This window comes from Oncorhynchus mykiss, chromosome 31 (assembly GCF_013265735.2).
Source record: "Oncorhynchus mykiss isolate Arlee chromosome 31, USDA_OmykA_1.1, whole genome shotgun sequence".
In the NCBI taxonomy this organism is placed as follows: Eukaryota; Metazoa; Chordata; class Actinopteri; order Salmoniformes; family Salmonidae; genus Oncorhynchus; species Oncorhynchus mykiss.
This window is the reverse complement of record NC_050571.1, coordinates 33565027-33582877: the sequence shown is the minus strand read 5'-3', so window position 1 is coordinate 33582877 and position 17851 is coordinate 33565027. Positions and strand designations below refer to the sequence as shown.

The following is a 17851-nucleotide window of genomic DNA, read 5'->3' as shown; positions in this document are numbered from 1 at the left end:
TGTGTTGCTTCACAGCCCCCACTGTTCCGTAAGGTGTTTTTTTGTTGTTGTCTGTTTTTTCAATCTAATTGTACTGCCTGCATGAGTTACTTGATGTGGAATAGTCTATGGCTCTATGTCATGGCTCTACATAGTCATGGCTCTATTTAGTACTGTGCACCTTCCACAATCTGTTCTAGACTTGTGGACTGTGAAGAGACCTCTTGTGGCATGTCTTGTGGGGTATGCATGGGTGTCCGAGCTGTGCGCCAGTAGTTCAAACAGACAGCTTGGTGCATTCAACAATAAAAGTAGTGATGAAGTCAATCTCTCCTGGCTCAAAGTGGAGGAGAGATTGACTTCATCACTACTTTTATTGTTGAATGCACCAAGCTGTCTGATTAATATTAGCTCTCTGTGTACATCCAAGGGCCAGCTGTGCTGCCATGTTCTGAACCAATTGCAATTTTCCTAAGTCCTTTTTTGTGGGACCTGATCACTCGACTGAACAGTAGTCCAGGTGCGACCAAACTAGGGCCTGTAGGATCTGCCTTGTTGAAAGTGCTGTTAAGAAGGTAGAGCAGTGCTTTATTATGGACATACTTCTCCCCATCTTAGCTACTGTTGTTTTGACTATGACCATTTACAATCCAGGGTAACTTCAAGCATTTTAGTCACCTCAACTTGCTCAAGTTCAACATTATTTATTACAAGATTTAGTTGAGGTTTAGGGTTTAGTGAATGATTTTTCCCAAATACAATGCTTTTAGTTTTTGAAATATTTAGGAATAACTTATTCCTAGCCACCCACTCTGAAACTAACTGCAACTATTTGTTAAGTGTTGCAGTCATTTCAGTCACTGTAGTAGCTGACTTATTGTGTTGAGTCATCCACATTACATAGACACTCTGGCTTTACTCAAAGCCAGTGGCAATTCATTAGTATAGATTGAAAAAAGTAATGGGCCTAGACAGCTGCCTTGGGGAATTCCTGATTCTTCCTGGATTATGTTGGAGAAGCTTACATGTTTTAAAAACACCCTCTGTCTTCTTTTAGACAGGTAACTCTTTATCCACAATATAGCAAGGGGTGTAAAGCCGTAACACATACGTTATGCCAGCAGCAGAAAATGATCGATAATGTCCAAGAGCGCACTGAAGTCTAACAAAACAGCCCCCACAATCTTTTTATCATCAATTTCTCTCATCGAATCATCAGTCATTTGTGTAAGTACCGTGCTTGTTGAATGTCCTTCTCTATAAGCATGCTGGAAGTTTGTTGTCAATTGGTTTACTGTAAAATAGCATTGTATCTGGTCAAAGACAATTTTTGCCAGAAGTTTACTAATGGTTGGTAGCAGGCTGATTGGTTGGCTATTTGAGCCAGTAAAGGGGGCTTTACTATTCTTAGGTAGCGTAATGACTTTTGCTTCCCACCAACACTGGAGGCACACACATTCTAGTATGCTTAAATCGAAAATTTGGCAAATAGGAGTGGCAATATCGTTCGCTATTATCCTCAGTAATTTTCCATCCAAGTTGCCAGACCCCGGTGGCTTGTCATTGTTGATTGACAACAATATTTTTTTCACCTCTTCCACACTAACTTTACGGAATTCAAAATGCTTGTCTTTCATAATTTGGTCAGATATACTTGGATGTGTAGTGTCAGCATTTGTTGCTGGCATGTCATGCCTAAGTTTGCTATTCTTGCTAATCAGGGTGAGCTTCACACAGTGGACTTCCTCCTGGGGCACACTGGCTTAGTGCTAACAGTATAAATCTGGTTCATAGGCACAGGATGACTGCATACAATAGCTGTAGGATCAGTAGAGGCCTTCAGGGCAGTTAAAGGGACATAGATTAGGTTTCTTACATTGTGTCTACTCACGCCCTTGGTGTAATGTACATTTGCTGAATCATTATGACAACTCTGCGTCACAATGGTAGGGATTAGCTGAGCTGGGCTTGGGTCATTGATAAGTCATTGTCTCAACGCAGCCTTATAGTGCTGTGAAAGGATCCAGGATCCCACATGATTTGGGTGGATCCCATTCTCCTTATAAAACGTGTTTTGTTTCCAAAATGTATTGAAATCTAATAAGTGGGACCGTGGGTGCAATCCTTGGCCATACGAGTGAACCCACTTGGCACAGATGTCAATTCAATGTCTATTCCACATTGGTTCAATGTGGTTTCCTGTAAATGACGTGGAAACAACGTTGATTCTACAAGTGTGTGCCCAGTGGGTCTTTTTCTCGTGCAAGGGTCTGGACACGGTGTACTGTAGAAGGATATTGAAATAAACTTGGCTCATGTTTTTACTTTTACTTAAAACAATGAATTGTGACCAACACGAAACACAGCCTGGACAGGTAAAGGTTTGCTTTTGAAGTATTACACTATGAATTTAGAAAAGTACATTTTTCCAATATTCTTTGAACATGTTGAATGCATTTTCCCCACTGCTGCACATGATTCCTCGTTGGCAGAGAAGCGGGCAGCTGTCGGTGGTGATGTGGGTGGGCGTTTCCCTGGCACTGGCCTGTGTCGTCCTATCCCTGATCACTACCCTGTGGTGTCGCTTTGTCAGCCGCAAACGCCATGGAGGACGACCACGGCAACAGGATATGCAACTCCACAGAAAACAAGACATGGGATTGACTTGGAACTATTGGTGTTTATAAGTAAAGCTTTATTTGGGATCCATTCATAACATTGTCTCTTGGCTTGCAAGGACATCCAAATGCCAGCATTTCATTTTGGTAGTACAAAAATGAACCAAAGAAAGACAAACATTAGAAATCATATCATTTCATTTGAATAGATTTAAAATATCTCATGTAGAACTCTCATCAGTTCCAGACTGTAACAGCAGAGCTCTCGTCTCTATGACATGATGCATGAGTCATTTTAGTCTCAGTTTGAGTTTGGTCTGTAATTTGTGGCATGAATTTTACTTGAATAGTGGTATATCTACCCAACGGTGGATTTTGAACAGCATCATTCCACTTGGTTTGTTGTTGTAACTAAACTAGGTTCTTCAAGAGAAAATTATATTTTTTCCTGTTACACACATTTGAAAGGGTATTTTAATCCAAAATCACCTTGCAATTATTTGCTCTAATTTGATTAAAATATCTAAATACAATCTGGCCCTTTCTTCAAAAATATATCACTAAACCATACTGGAAGTACAATGCATTTCACATTTACATTTTTGTTGTTGTATCTCAGTAGGCTAGCCTTACAGAACTGCCCACATGGTGTACAGACTTCAAAGCTGAGTTAAACCAGGAACTTCCCTCACGAGCCAATTAAATACAACAACCCTCCAGACAAAGTGTGTTGTGATTGGTTCACCAAAGACATCATGACCCCCGTGCCTTCCTGCTAGCAGCCGCACGCCTACTGTTGATGGCCTTGGTGCTGGCCCTCAGTTTTCTCAGACGCAGCTGTCGTAGCCTCAGCTGCAGGTCTTTGGGGAGCTTGCCCCCCTTGGCCAGGATCTCCTTCAGCCTCTGTTTGGGGGTCTTGGTGAGGCGGAAGTCACATATGGTGGGGTAATGCTCGTACATCACACGGCACATACGTGTGGATGGGTTGTAGCCCTCGGCACTCACCGTGACCTCGTACTCGCCCGGGTTTAGCAGGCGCCAGTAGTCCCCGTCAGCAACTGCAGTAGAGGCAAGACACAAAATGGCTACTGGTTAGTGGTAGGCTTCTCTGGCCTACACCTTTCATAACATATTCCTGCAGTGCCCTCTAGGTGCAATTTTACGACATTATTTTGAGGTTTTCTTCTTGAATCATTTACTGATGTGAATTTTTTTTGCATGTGAGGAGGGAGACAGCCCACCTGATCTAATATGGTGGTCGATGTCATCCACTTTGATTATGGCATCTGCAATGCCAGCCTCTGTGTCTTTGTCTCTGATCACACCCTTGAGTCCTCTGTGGACCTTCAATTCAAAGCAAAAATCTAGAGATCAACAACACCATAATGCTGTGTTTATAATGTATTAGACATTATTGATGGACGGACCTGCTCCATGTAGATCAGTAAAGACTCTTTGTTGTTCTCCCACTCGATGGGCAGCTCACTGGCATGGGGGAACTTATCACAGGACAACTCCACTGTCACATCGAAGCAGTTGGTGTGTAGATAGCTGAAATCATTCATGCCTGGAATAGATTTCAGGGAAATAATGAAGAATGTAAATCTTAAAATGGTACTTGAAATGACAGTACAATACCCTGCTTTTCAAAGACGATGAGATGAACAAGATCACAAAATGGATGACCATAAAAGCGGTGGAATTCTCACTTCCTTGGACCGTGTGCCAGTTGGCTCCGTTGATGATGTTGTTGTAGCGTTGGAAGTTTTCATTGTGACAAGGCCGGCGGTCTGGATTTGACATGACCTGGTTGGTGCTGGCATAGACCGTGGCCAGCCAGCGGAAGAAACTATTGTCCGGTGTAGGGGTGTCATCGTGAGGTGCCCAGTCTTCAGTCCTGTCGAAGGGGTAGGTGACCACCAGTTCACCCCCGTGGAGGTTGGCACTTAATACGAACGGGATGTTCTGCATCCAGTTAATGACAGCACGCGTCTCTAAGGCCACCTATTGGATATAGGTCAATGCCACAGGAATAATGCATTCAAACATTATAGTGAAGTACAACAATTGAAATGGTTTATTATCTATGTGGGATAGTTTTGACATATTCTCAAGGATATTGCTACATGACAAATCAAGAGCTTGGTTCTATAAGGTTACACAGTATGTGCATTTTTGTCAAAATTGAATTATTGACATACCCTTGTTCTGTTCAATGTTCTTTACCTATATAGTACTCTAAATACGGCAATTCATGTTTAGTTCAAAATAATACCATTCAAATCAATGAGGTTTCCGAACTTTAAAGCCAAATATCGCAGAATCATCTTTTTGCAGATAGATTTAAGAAAATGTTTACATTCTTGATTTTCCCCAATTCTCTAACACAATATCATAGAGTGGATACTATTTGGTGATTTGAAGAATGCATGTGAATTCTAAATGTCAACTTACAAAGGCGTCCTCTGAGGTATAGTACTCTGGTATGGGGATGTAGTGGTTGATGAGTTTGGACTTATCGTTATTTTGGAAGTCAAATTCAATAGCATCCCACATGACTTTGTTCAGGTCAGCAAAGTTGTGGTTCATGTCGATGCCCTGGTAGCTATAGCGACCGAGCGCCCACCCCGCCAACTCGGAACCCTGGGATGAGAGAAGGGTCAGAGGTCAACATGGGCCTCTTTGAATGGTTAAAGTATATTTGACCAGTAATGTTGAGCATTAAAAGATACTCTCAGTAATAACAGTATAATATATTATATTACAACAAAACATGTTATAACATGTTTTCTGAGACCTTCTTGAAGGCCATTTCATAACCATCGGGGTTCATGGATGGCAGCAAGTGGATGCGTGTCTCCTTGACCAGCCGGACAATGCGCTGGTTTCCCAGTTTGTACTCCTGACAGATATACTGCATCAGGTTGAGCAGCAGCTCCCGGCCCAGGGCTTCATTCCCATGCATGCCAGCCACATAGCGGAACTCTGGCTCGCCTGCAGAGGGAGACAAAGCACATATGTAAAACACAGCATAGCAGTGGCCACAAAAGTTGTTATGACCAATGATTTATATATGCACTAGATGACTGATAGGTGGCGCTGTATTGAAGCCACCTAGCCTCCATCTTGGCACTCCCCCAATGTTGTAATAGATCTCCTACGGGGTAGTGCCAATATGGCCGACCAGTGGCTTCAAAGTCTCTCAATGGCCAAAACATAGCAATCCAGGGTTAATATACAGTACATCATTGGTTGTGACCATTAGGTTAGAAGCAATTCTTCCATGCTGCTCTAGTTTACCCTTATATAATCCACTGGCAGACAGTTCTGATATCCAGCACATCCTCCCTAGATAGCTTTGTGGTTTTTGACCACTTCCCATGAGTCAAGTAACAACGTTTCCAGGGCGGGCCCAAAGAGATATGGCTGGGTGTAAATTCAAATCAACATGCATTTAAAACGGTGGCTTTTACCTGGCAAACATAACAAAACACTGGTGTGATTGGACTGAATCTAACTTAACAACCTGGTGCAGACTTAATCATTTATTTGAAAAATGAGGATTTGCTTGGGAGATTACTCTCGGCTTTGAAGGAGCACAAGCCACGTTTGCTCCTAATGCTCAAGGGGCTTCCGTAGGTTCCGAGTGCAATGTTCCCGGGGACGTTTTTTTAAACCTCCCCTTTCTAACTCACACCACACAAACCACCCATTCAAATTAGTTAGATCTAAATAAGAAAATAAAAATCTCAAAACTCAGGACAACGATTAGAATTCTGTCCCTAGATGACCAATGAAGTCAACGCTACTAACTGGATCTCTGAGATACTGTAAGAGTAAAACGAATATGCTTCCACTGGGCACAGACGTCAATTCAAAGTTGGTTTAAAACTGTGTTCTCGTAACACAGCGGGAATGGATATGGAATCATGGTTACTGTTCCGGTTGAAATAAGGCCCCTAGTCTTAACCACAGAATGAATGCATTGTTGATAGAAAACACCTGTCCAGAGAGTCTGAATGGCACAGGTCCTGACTGTGTCAAAGCATGTAAATCCCAGAGAGTACATTCTTTGGAGAACAAGAACCTCAGACACCCTCCCATAAACTATTTACATTTCTGTCCTCGCCTTTCTGTTGATCTTGCCTGTATTTTTTTTCACAGCCATGAAATGAATCGTACGGTCAGTTTTTACAGTAACCGTGCATCACACCTAAAGCCCCCCCCCCCCCCCCCCCCCAAAAAAAAGAAACAAAGCACATCACCATGAACCCACTGACTGTGAGTTCACATTGTACATTGTACATACTGGCACATGGGATGAAAAGGCAAAGGACTTTGCCAGTGGAAAATTTAAACTAGTCTGGCTTATCCTCTGCCAATGGAATTGGAGGTTAACAACAGAATTAGGTCAAGTTGGACAGACAAGACATTCAACGCTTTTATTCTCTTAAAAAAAACAGCCAATATTCTATATTGTCATTTTAAGACTAGTCACCCCGTTTGAAAACGACTTCTCCTTATATTCCAGTGCACAGGCAAACCAGTTCTCTGTCTATGGCATTCCTGGCTCCCTCTCCCATTATGAGTTCTGGCGGCAAGGGGTATTAGTGGTTGCCAGAGCTGGTAGACCGGCTCAATGGGCGCCGAGCGTGGTCAATGAGTCCAAAGCAAACACTTTAGACATGTCAGAGTGAACAAGGATTGACTCCAGTCTCTGAGAGCATACTGTACAAAGTACTATAGCAGTGGCATTGCAGATAAGTTCCAACCTGGACTTTACATAGCAAACGTAAATCCGGGACACTCCAATTAGTATGATATGTTACATTTGGTATGATATGTTTTAATTTGTGGATGTCTGTCATCCTTTTCCTATGATATGTTACGGATTACAATTCGTATGATACACTAAATATACAAAAGTATGTGGACACACCTTCAAATTAGTGGATTCCGCTATTTCATCCACACCCGTTGCTGACAGGAGTATAAAATCGAGCACACATCCATGCAATCTTCATAAAGTGGTGTAAAGCTCGCCGCCATTGGACTCTTGAGCAGTGGAAACACGTTCCCTCGAGTGATGAATCACGCTTCACCATCTGGCAGGCGAATCTGGGTTTGGCAGATGCCAGGAGAGCGCTACCTACCCCAATGCATAGTGCCAACTAAAGTTTGGTGGAGGAGGAATAAGGGTCTGGTGCTGTTTTTCATGGTTTGGGCTAGGCAACCGTTTGGGCAAGGCCCTTTCCTGTTTCAGCATGATAATGCCCTTGTGCACAAAGCGAGGCCCATACAGAAATGGTTTGTCGAGATCCGTGTGGAAGAACTTGACTGGCCTGCACAAAGCCCTGACCTCAACCAATCGAACACCTTTGGGATGAATTGGAACGCTGATTGATAGCCAAGCCTAATCGCCCAACATCAGCACCCGACCTCGCTAATGCTCTTGTGGCTGAAAGGAAGCAAGTCTCTGCAGCAATGTTCCAACATCTAGTGGAATGCCTTGTGGAGGCTGTTATAGCAGCAAAGGGGGGGACCAACTCCATATTAATGGCCATGATTTTTGGAATGAGATGTTCGACGAGCAGGTGTCCACATACTTTTGGTCATGTAGTGTATGTTGTGAATTGCAATTCGTACAATATTTTATGTATTAGCAAAACGTATGACAGGTTACGAATTACAATTTGTTGTCGCTAAGGTTCGCTAGGTGACTAGTTGGCTAACGCTAATGCTATGGGTTAAGTTTTAGGGTTATGGGAATGGTTAGCTAACATACATGCAGTGCCTTGCGAAAGTATTCGGCCCCCTTGAACTTTGCGACCTTTTGCCACATTTCAGGCTTCAAACATAAAGATATAAAACTGTATTTTTTTGTGAAGAATCAACAACAAGTGGGACACAATCATGAAGTGGAACGACATTTATTGGATATTTCAAACTTTTTTAACAAATCAAAAACTGAAAAATTGGGCGTGCAAAATGATTCAGCCCCCTTAAGTTAATACTTTGTAGCGCCACCTTTTGCTGCGATTACAGCTGTAAGTCGCTTGGGGTATGTCTCTATCAGTTTTGCACATCGAGAGACTGAAATTGTTTCCCATTCCTCCTTGCAAAACAGCTCGAGTTCAGTGAGGTTGGATGGAGAGCATTTGTGAACAGCAGTTTTCAGTTCTTTCCACAGATTCTCGATTGGATTCAGGTCTGGACTTTGACTTGGCCATTCTAACACCTGGATATGTTTATTTTTGAACCATTCCATTGTAGATTTTGCTTTATGTTTTGGATCATTGTCTTGTTGGAAGACAAATCTCCGTCCCAGTCTCAGGTCTTTTGCAGACTCCATCAGGTTTTCTTCCAGAATGGTCCTGTATTTGGCTCCATCCATCTTCCCATCAATTTTAACCATCTTCCCTGTCCCTGCTGAAGAAAAGCAGGCCCAAACCATGATGCTGCCACCACCATGTTTGACAGTGGGGATGGTGTGTTCAGGGTGATGAGCTGTGTTGCTTTTACGCCAAACATAACGTTTTGCATTGTTGCCAAAAAGTTCAATTTTGGTTTCATCTGACCAGAGCACCTTCTTCCACATGTTTGGTGTGTCTCCCAGGTGGCTTGTGGCAAACTTTAAACGACACTTTTTATGGATATCTTTAAGAAATGGCTTTCTTCTTGCTACTCTTCCATAAAGGCCAGATTTGTGCAATATACGACTGATTGTTGTCCTATGGACAGAGTCTCCCACCTCAGCTGTAGATCTCTGCAGTTCATCCAGAGTGATCATGGGCCTCTTGGCTGCATCTCTGATCAGTCTTCTCCTTGTATGAGCTGAAAGTTTAGAGGGACGGCCAGGTCTTGATAGATTTGCAGTGGTCTGATACTCCTTCCATTTCAATATTATCGCTTGCACAGTGCTCCTTGGGATGTTTAAAGCTTGGGAAATCTTTTTGTATCCAAATCCGACTTTAAACTTCTTCACAACAGTATCTCGGACCTGCCTGGTGTGTTCCTTGTTCTTCATGATGCTCTCTGCGCTTTTAACGGACCTCTGAGACTATCACAGTGCAGGTGCATTTATACGGAGACTTGATTACACACAGGTGGATTGTATTTATCATCATTAGTCATTTAGGTCAACATTGGATCATTCAGAGATCCTTACTGAACTTCTGGAGAGAGTTTGCTGCACTGAAAGTAAAGGGGCTGAATAATTTTGCACGCCCAATTTTTCAGTTTTTGATTTGTTTAAAAAAAGTTTGAAATATCCAATAAATGTCGTTCCACTTCATGATTGTGTCCCACTTGTTGTTGATTCTTCACAAAAAAATACAGTTTTATATCTTTATGTTTGAAGCCTGAAATGTGGCAAAAGGTCGCAAAGTTCAAGGGGGCCGAATACTTTCGCAAGGCACTGTTTGTAGTTGCAAAGATGCTATAATGCAAAAGTTGTCCGTGATGACATTTGAACCTGCAACCTTTGGCTTGCTAGACATTCGAGTTATACACCCACCCAACTACCCAACTTTATTATTTTTTTAAGTAACCTTCTGTCTTATGTAACCATACTAAACACATCATTCTAATTTGAGTGTCCCTGATTTACATTTAATTTGTTACGTCTAGTCTTTGAGGCCAGGCTGTAAGCTATGTAGCATTGCCTCATGCTAAAACTTCATAAGGTGTAATAGGCCTATATCTACTCACCCAACTCATGTTTTCCAGGGTGGTCGGAGATCTCCATGACGTACATCTTGAGACCCATGTGACTCTTCCCGATGCTGTAGATATGTGTGATGTCAGGGCAGGCCTCGGTCACTGATTTCATGAGCTGAGGAGGGACAGACTTATGGTGTTGTCTGGTGGACATAAGACTTCCATTCCTGTGGGACCCCCAGTGTATGCACATTTTTGGGGGGAATATATATTTTTGCATCTGGGGGGTCCATCAGGAATGGATTGAGTTACACTGCCTTATGACGGTTAAGTGTGACTGAGAAGGATGCATCAGTATGTACAGTACAGTTTGTCTACCGTACAACTGGATACAAAGTCTTGGTTTAGTTTTCTGAGCACATGGGGGGAGTGCGGTATGTGTAGTGCAGTATGTGTAGTGCGGTATGTGTAGTGCGGTATGTGTGGTGCGGTATGTGTGGTGCGGTATGTGTGGTGCGGTATGTGTAGTGCGGTGTGTGTAGTGCGGTGTGTGTAGTGCGGTGTGTGTAGTGCGGTATGTGTAGTGCGGTATGTGTAGTGCGGTGTGGGTAGTGCGGTATGTGTAGTGCGGTATGTGTAGTGCGGTATGTGTAGTGCGGTATGTGTAGTGCGGTGTGTGTAGTGCGGTGTGTGTAGTGCGGTACGTGTAGTGCAGTACGTGTAGTGTGGTATGTGTAGTGTGGTATGTGTAGTGCGGTATGTGTAGTGTGGTATGTGTAGTGTGGTATGTGTAGTGCGGTGTGTGTAGTGCGGTGTGTGTAGTGCGGTGTGGGTAGTGCGGTATGTGTAGTGCGGTATGTGTAGTGCGGTATGTGTAGTGTAGTGCGGTGTGTGTGTATGTGTGGACACGAGCCTAATGTTACATCCTACCGGTCAGACTCACCTCAAGCTCTTTACTGAGCGGTAGTGGCAGTGTAGTGAGGAGAAGAAAAAAACACTAATAATATTTGTTTTTCGGTGAGACTGGGGGAGGGAGCTCCAACCAGAAACCCTCTGCTTCCAGGACAGACTCAGTCAAGCGCCAGAGAGTAGATTGAAGTGAAGGGAGGAAGTTTCTTTGCTAACTGTTGCATGCCATGTCCCTGCTGCTGTGTTCATAATGCACAACATCACAAAATCTGAGCCAGCGTAGGATTTTTTTAAATGAGAAATTGTATTATTTTCTAAGTCACTGTTGTGTAGTTCTAAAATATGGTGAATCAGTTGTTTGGAATTATAATGATAATGCTCTCAGACACAAGCAACCCATTCGAAAACTCTCGCGACCCAAATCTGAGTTATAAACGCCCCCTCCCACACCACCAGTTGAGAGTTGCTGCTATATTCTTATTGGTCAGATATTTGTGAATTGTTGGAAGAGAACAGGATGTAGTTGCGTTGATGTATGGCTGTGAAGGTGGTCAGTTCATTATCAAATCTGCTCTACCATAATTCTAAAGAACCCTAAAACTACACCAGTATCCTATGGGTGAGTGCTGAAGGTCTCCACTTCAGCACTTACTTTCCTCATCTCCTTGTAGTTGTGGTGTCTGAAGTCCAGCTTGTCTTTGGTGCCTTGCTCTGTCTGCTGCCAAGCGTAGATGTTGTTAGGATCTACAGAAAGACGGGGGGAAAGAGGGGGGGAAAGACGCACGAGGGGAAAGACGCAACATAATGGAAATGCAATGTCATTTGAATGCCGTTGAGGTTATGGTTCCTGTGTCTTAATCTAGTGTTGGGAGGATGTTGTGATGATGGTGGTGGACAAACCTGGTAGGGTACAGCCCAGAACCTCAGCTCTCAGACAGATAGTTCCGTTCTCGTACCAGCTCTGTGGATTTATACGGATGTAGCGTGCCACTGTTGCCGACTCGTTAAATAGGGCCAACACTGGAGTTTCAGTATCCTGGTTCCCCTCAAATACCTACAGTACAGGAAAAAGCCAATAGTGGAGATAGGTTATGCTCTATGAAGAGATGACTTCATTTTAAATGAAGTATTTATTTATTGTTTCTCGAATTGCAGACTACATCTTTAATAGATTATACAATAACTTCCAATTTTGCAGTTTCCGTCTTTCTGCCAGTCACATTTTCACTCTACCCCTTTGCCAAACCAGTGACACAGACTGGTAACTAGATGGTGCAATCTGCCACAGTGTGCCCATAGAGAGTAAGGCTTGTGGGTTGGCAAGGTTGGCAAGGTTGGCACAGTGGAGTCAGCTTTGGCCAGGGCAAACTGTCAGCGCCATGGTCAGCTTGCCAACAGGCAGTGGAATGTCATTGGTCAATGTCAGAGCACAGTAGATATGAATACCTCACTGGACCACATAATGATTTATTTTATTTTTAATTATGTATTTTTTAATTGAACCTTTATTTAACTAGGCAAGTCAGTTAAGAACAAATTCTTATTTACAATGACGGACTACCCCGGCCAAATCCGGACGACGCTGGACCAATTGTTGCCCGCCCAATGGCACTCCCAATCACGGCCGGATGTGATACAGCAACTTGACAATTGGGTAATGAGGAATAAAATAGTAAGCCATTCAAGATATAAAAATGGGTGGAATATCTGAATTTTGCAGTGAAAGTAATATTTTAATGTATTGTATGGAATTAACTCACTGCCTCTTTAGTCCCATTCATAGCTGGCTGCCAGACCAGGGTGTCATTACTGAACTGGACCTTGTAGGTGAGTATGAAGTCCCAACTGTTAGGAAAGACAGGCGCAACTATTTAGCAATGTCCCTACAACATTTACAATACATACAATTCATTGCTATGGCTACATCACTGCACAATGGGGGCTTGGTGAACATGTGCCGTGACCTCCACTGACCTCCAGATTGAGCTGCGTCCCTGCAGGATGACCCCGGTGAAACGCGTGGGTCGCCGGGCATCCACCTCCAGCCACTGTTTCTTATCCTCATACTGGGCGCACCACGCCCCGTCATAGATGTCCCCGTCCTCGATACCCGACTACCCAGACAGACAGATTTTATTTACAAAGTGCATTTTACAAATCTAAACACAAGCTGTAGAGGTGGTTACCACATAATAATGCATGGATGAAAAATGGTAAGAATGGAAGTAACATTTGTGTGTGTTTGCTAACAGTGGTGAGAGACCCGTAGACTAGTTCTTGGTCTCACCTGGATGTTGAGTCGACCGCGGTGAGGTCCAAGTCCCCGGCGCTTGTAGGACGAGGCCCGCAGCTGTGGGTCCTTCACCCTCAGAGACTCCAGCCCCAGCGGAGGGCACTCTGACAGTCACGTAAGGAGAACAAGGTCACCGAGGAGAACAAGGTCACTCACACACACACACACATGTCAAATATTGACTTGCAGAGAAGAAATGGATCTAACGCGTAAGAAAGCTGTCCATGAACATGACATGTCCATGGGAATGCCTTGACAGGAGCCATAGTAGAAGGGAGATTGAGAGACTGTCAACTGGGCACAGATGTCAATTCAACATCTATTCCAAGTTGGTGGAAACAACGTTGATTCAACCAGTGAGTGTCCAGTGGGTGCATACATGCACAATTCTCTAAGGTATTTGAGCATGAAAGAGAGTGAGAGGGAAAGCGATGAAGAGATGCAGAAGCGTGCAGGAAAGAGAGACTTCCTGCGTTTCCATGCGAGGAGCAGACAGGCGCTCATTGTCTCAGGAGCTAAGCCTGGTCGACTGGTCCTCTAAACACTAGTTCCTGTGTTAGGGCTGTGAGTGGTCTCTCTTAAAACCCTAATACCCTTTTGCCTTAGAGGCCTGCAGGATCTCTCCACGGGGGTCATTGTGACAGAGAGAATTGCTCTGCTCCAAGAGCTAATTGTTTAAAACTACTCAAACTTTGTTGACAGTAGTCTGCCAAGTAAAGTAGCCAACTGATCTACTGAACTAGTGAAGTGATGCCAAAGACATTAACCTCATGTCAACAACGGTTTAGTCGTTTTTATGAAAATTGTGTTTTTACTCCTATACTATTTGTGTTAGGAGAATTGGCAAATACAAGGACTCAATGATTTCTTAGAGCTATCCTATTCATTTTACATCCTATTTAGAGCATAGGAAACATGTTATAATTTTTATGCATTAAATCATGCCCAACCTCAACAATTTGTATAGTTTCTTCAGTGGCACCAGTTGAAGAGAGACAATTTTCAGAATGCAGTTTAGATACTACAGCAAACTATCCAGTGGCCTTTGGGGTTACTCATCATCATTTTACCAGTACATTAGTCATGATGAAAAACAGCTTGGCAGATCAGCCAACCTACAACATGAATATTTAAAACATTAGACTCCCTTTTTCTGAGGAAAAACTGGGGAAACTCATAACTTCCCCCTGCTTTGGGGCCTCACGGTCCCCCTGCTTTGGGGCCTTACGGTCCCTCTGCCTCATTACACACAAACTTCCTATTCGCCTCGGCTCCTGATTCAAGGTATATCTCTCCATCTGGCCCCTGTAATTCCAGTTCTCTTTCCGCCACATTTCCGACCAGATCAGCCCCCCCCCCCCCCCCCCCCCCCCACACACACACACACACACAAACAGGGAGGGGCTTCCATGCAGCACTGAGCAGTAATGAGAGAGAGGGAGAGCGCGAGAAAGAGAGAGAGAGAGAGAGCAAGGACGGGCAGGAAATACTACAGAAGACTAGTGTCAGTTGCTGGAGAACTAAAGCACAACAACTATTTAATCAAGGGAATGTTTTGTTTTGCTCTACTACTGCCAGTACTGTAGCTACTCTGTCATCAAGCAACGCTGTCAATGTCAGTTGTCTGTCATTTATGCATTTCAAAGTTGAAATGAAAATGTACCATGCGTTGTACACGGAAAGGAAAAAGAGCGTTGCACAGTATACAGTATGTTGTCTATTAGGCATCTACCCATTCTCATACTGTACATGTCACTCAGGGAAGTAACCCCATACATACGTCCCACTGGCGTCACCTGGCAGCGAAGGGCGCCCAATGATTTTGGGTTTGCTTTTTTTTACAACCTTGGGCTTGCGCTTCTTAGGTAGGACTTTGGGTTTCTTGACTTTCTTCCATATCTTTTTAGGCTTCTTTACTGCCTTTACACTCCTGGTGGACCACTTGGCTACAAAAGGCAAACCGTCTCATCAACAAAGACGCACACAACACATTCTCAGGCTATGCAGATATGGTGTCTTGGTACTGAATGTAGATTGCTGACTCAGCCAGTTTAACTCGGGGGTTTTCTGATGGTCTGTGTCTACAAGACAGCTGGTTCCGATCACAACCTGATAACCCCCAAGCTAAACACTTGTAGAACCAACCCCCTGGACTTGGTTTCCAAGACCACAGAATTGCAGCATAGATATAACAAACAAACAAACAAAACTCGTGTTTTCCCTGCCTTGCACTCCACAGTGGTTATTTATCCCATTCGTTTGCAAATGTGTGTTTTCAGAGTTGTTTGTTGATGGACATGGTCTAAATGATTTCAATGTAAGAAATTAAAGATAAATATGTAGATGCTTTTTAACCAATAGGCTGTGCCCAAGGCCGAAATACCGCATTTGGGGCCCTGAGGAAAACCTTTTTTTTTTTTTTGAGGGGGGGAGGGGGGGGTGGCTAATTTCCCACATTTTGACATTGGACAGAGAGAAATGTGTTGTTTTTAAAGCTCATCTCATACTATTCATATTTTGCTATGAGGATGAGAGAAAATGTTGCAATTTTAAAGCAAACTTCCTGAAATTCTACACACTTTGGCATTGCTTATGACCCCAACCCCCCTGAAGGTTGGGGCCTTGGGGCATGTGCCCTGTGAGCCCGTTCTGTAATCTGGCCCTGGCTGTGTCTTTTTCCAGACATTTCACACATTTACTTGATGCAGAAGTGAGATGTCAGATATCTGCCAAAAAATTACACTTGAAAGACACATGAGATCATTTATTAAAAATGTCTGTAATATCTACAACAATGTCAAACCTACGTCTATAATAACACATCACATAAAGCATAATATTGTTTAAATATTTAATTTAGCAGTTGACCTGCATTTTACTTCCGCAAATTTCAATGCTGCTCACCAAATTCGAGTGGTTCATCCTCAGGTTCTTTGTTCCATACTCTTTTTTCCACTTTCTTGTCGATACCCTCATTTAGGTCTTCTGTGTTGAAACTATAGTTAGCAGTGGTGGTCGTTTTCGGTGGTCTAGTAGTAGTTGTCAGTACCTTTGAAGTCGTTGTGGATGTCAACCTTACCGCTGGTGCGTTGGTGCTTTTATTGCTCTGGGTAGTACTTGGTTTAGTTGTAGAATCTCGTCTCTCAATCGGAGTAACAGTAGTTGCATTATAATCCACAGACCTCACCGTAGTTGTGCCAGATGAAACGAGACCATATGATCCACATATCAAACACGACAAAACAAAGGTAAAGTACAGGGATTGTGCCATAACTGTCCCTTCAGACATTCCGGGTGAATATTGACAATTTAAACGTCCCCCACTCCACACGAAGGTCCACCCATAGACTTACATAATACGGGTCCCGTGCACAATCCGTTGCGCATGCAGAAGTAACGGGACCGCTGCCCATAAATGTTCTGCGTCTAGAACATTGATAAAAGCTTCACAATAAGAGCCCTCATTTGACAGTTTAAAAAGGTACACATGTAAAAGATATCATCACAAGGCTGTAGTTATTATTAAAGGAGGGAACTGTAAACTATGTCTATGTCAGTCCTACTGAATAATTGGTCTGTCTAACAGTCTACTTTCTGAACCATAGCTCTACAATTATTTTCATATTATTAAAACGATTCTAATTATTTGCAATATCATAATGTTACGATAAGGAGGCTAATGAGCGTTTAATTTGATGGAAAAAAGCAGCAGCTGCTTCAGCTTTGTGACGTGCTTGTGATTACTAAACAGAACAGAGTACCGCTAAAGTCCGAAATATTGATGTCGATGTGCTTCTATCTAGTGGTCAAAGTTGAGTATTACAACCACCAAATTCAAGAATAACTTTCAGTTTGAATGTAGAAGATAAACGTAGAACATTGCTTCACTTGCTCAGACTGAGCATGCGGGGACTGGCATGGCAATGATTGCTAAAACTTAAGTTAATACAATTATTAAGTATGCATTTATTGTCTATGTTTTAGTTGGGATATCTAAAGAGAGCTGGGACAAATATCAGATATATCAAAGCGTTGCATTGCTCAGCAAGTACAGGACATTTGTCACAAACTGGTGATTATAGCTCCTAGACATGCTAAATTAAAGGCTTACTGTCTTACTTGTCATGTATCTATCTGTAACATCGTACATGGAATCCATATGGATTGTTTATTGCGATCACCCGAATCATTAACATTGTAGGGCTTTGATTTAAAATGACGTTCTGTAAATGGGATAAAATGTGTTAGGGAAGATATACTCACTAGATGGCGCCAGTGACCAGATTTTGAGCTGAACATTTGGAGTGCCAAAGTAGAGACCAAATAATATTTTTTTTGCTATTATTGACATTTTAAATAGTCTTGTCTAATTCATGTATTATATTTATAATAA

At 42.9% G+C, this 17851-nt stretch overlaps 1 protein-coding gene across 2 annotated transcripts; it reads right to left on the bottom strand.

The window, feature by feature from the left end:
- Nucleotides 1-2639: 2639 nt before the first annotated feature.
- LOC110504159 (probable carboxypeptidase X1) lies at nucleotides 2640-16887 on the bottom strand. 2 transcript variants are annotated; one of them, XM_036969931.1, is made up of 14 exons: nucleotides 16363-16887; nucleotides 15255-15404; nucleotides 13453-13562; nucleotides 13140-13279; nucleotides 12926-13010; nucleotides 12066-12219; nucleotides 11818-11909; nucleotides 10308-10431; nucleotides 5395-5591; nucleotides 5052-5240; nucleotides 4307-4601; nucleotides 4025-4164; nucleotides 3839-3941; nucleotides 2640-3655 (listed from the first exon to the last, which is right to left on the bottom strand). In XM_036969931.1, the coding sequence occupies exons 1-14, from the start codon at nucleotides 16745-16747 to the stop codon at nucleotides 3351-3353; spliced, it is 2469 nt and encodes an 822-aa protein (XP_036825826.1). In that variant the 5' UTR covers nucleotides 16748-16887; the 3' UTR covers nucleotides 2640-3350. The 2 variants fall into 2 exon arrangements, with proteins under 2 accessions (XP_036825826.1, XP_036825827.1); XM_036969932.1 differs by lacking the exon at nucleotides 15255-15404 and having other exon boundaries at nucleotides 16363-16878.
- Between the last annotated feature and the right edge of the window lie 964 nt (nucleotides 16888-17851).

Bases quoted from the DNA above. Each gene is read 5' to 3' on its own strand.
- LOC110504159 (XM_036969931.1), bottom strand. From the start codon at position 16,747: ATGTCTGAAGGGACAGTTATGGCACAATCCCTGTACTTTACCTTTGTT. The intron at 11,910-12,065 runs GTTTGTCCACCA...GTCTTTCTGTAG, and splicing joins TCTGGGCTGTACCCTACCAG to ATCCTAACAACATCTACGCT. The intron at 5,241-5,394 runs GTCTCAGAAAAC...CTCTCATCCCAG, and splicing joins ATGAAATGGCCTTCAAGAAG to GGTTCCGAGTTGGCGGGGTG.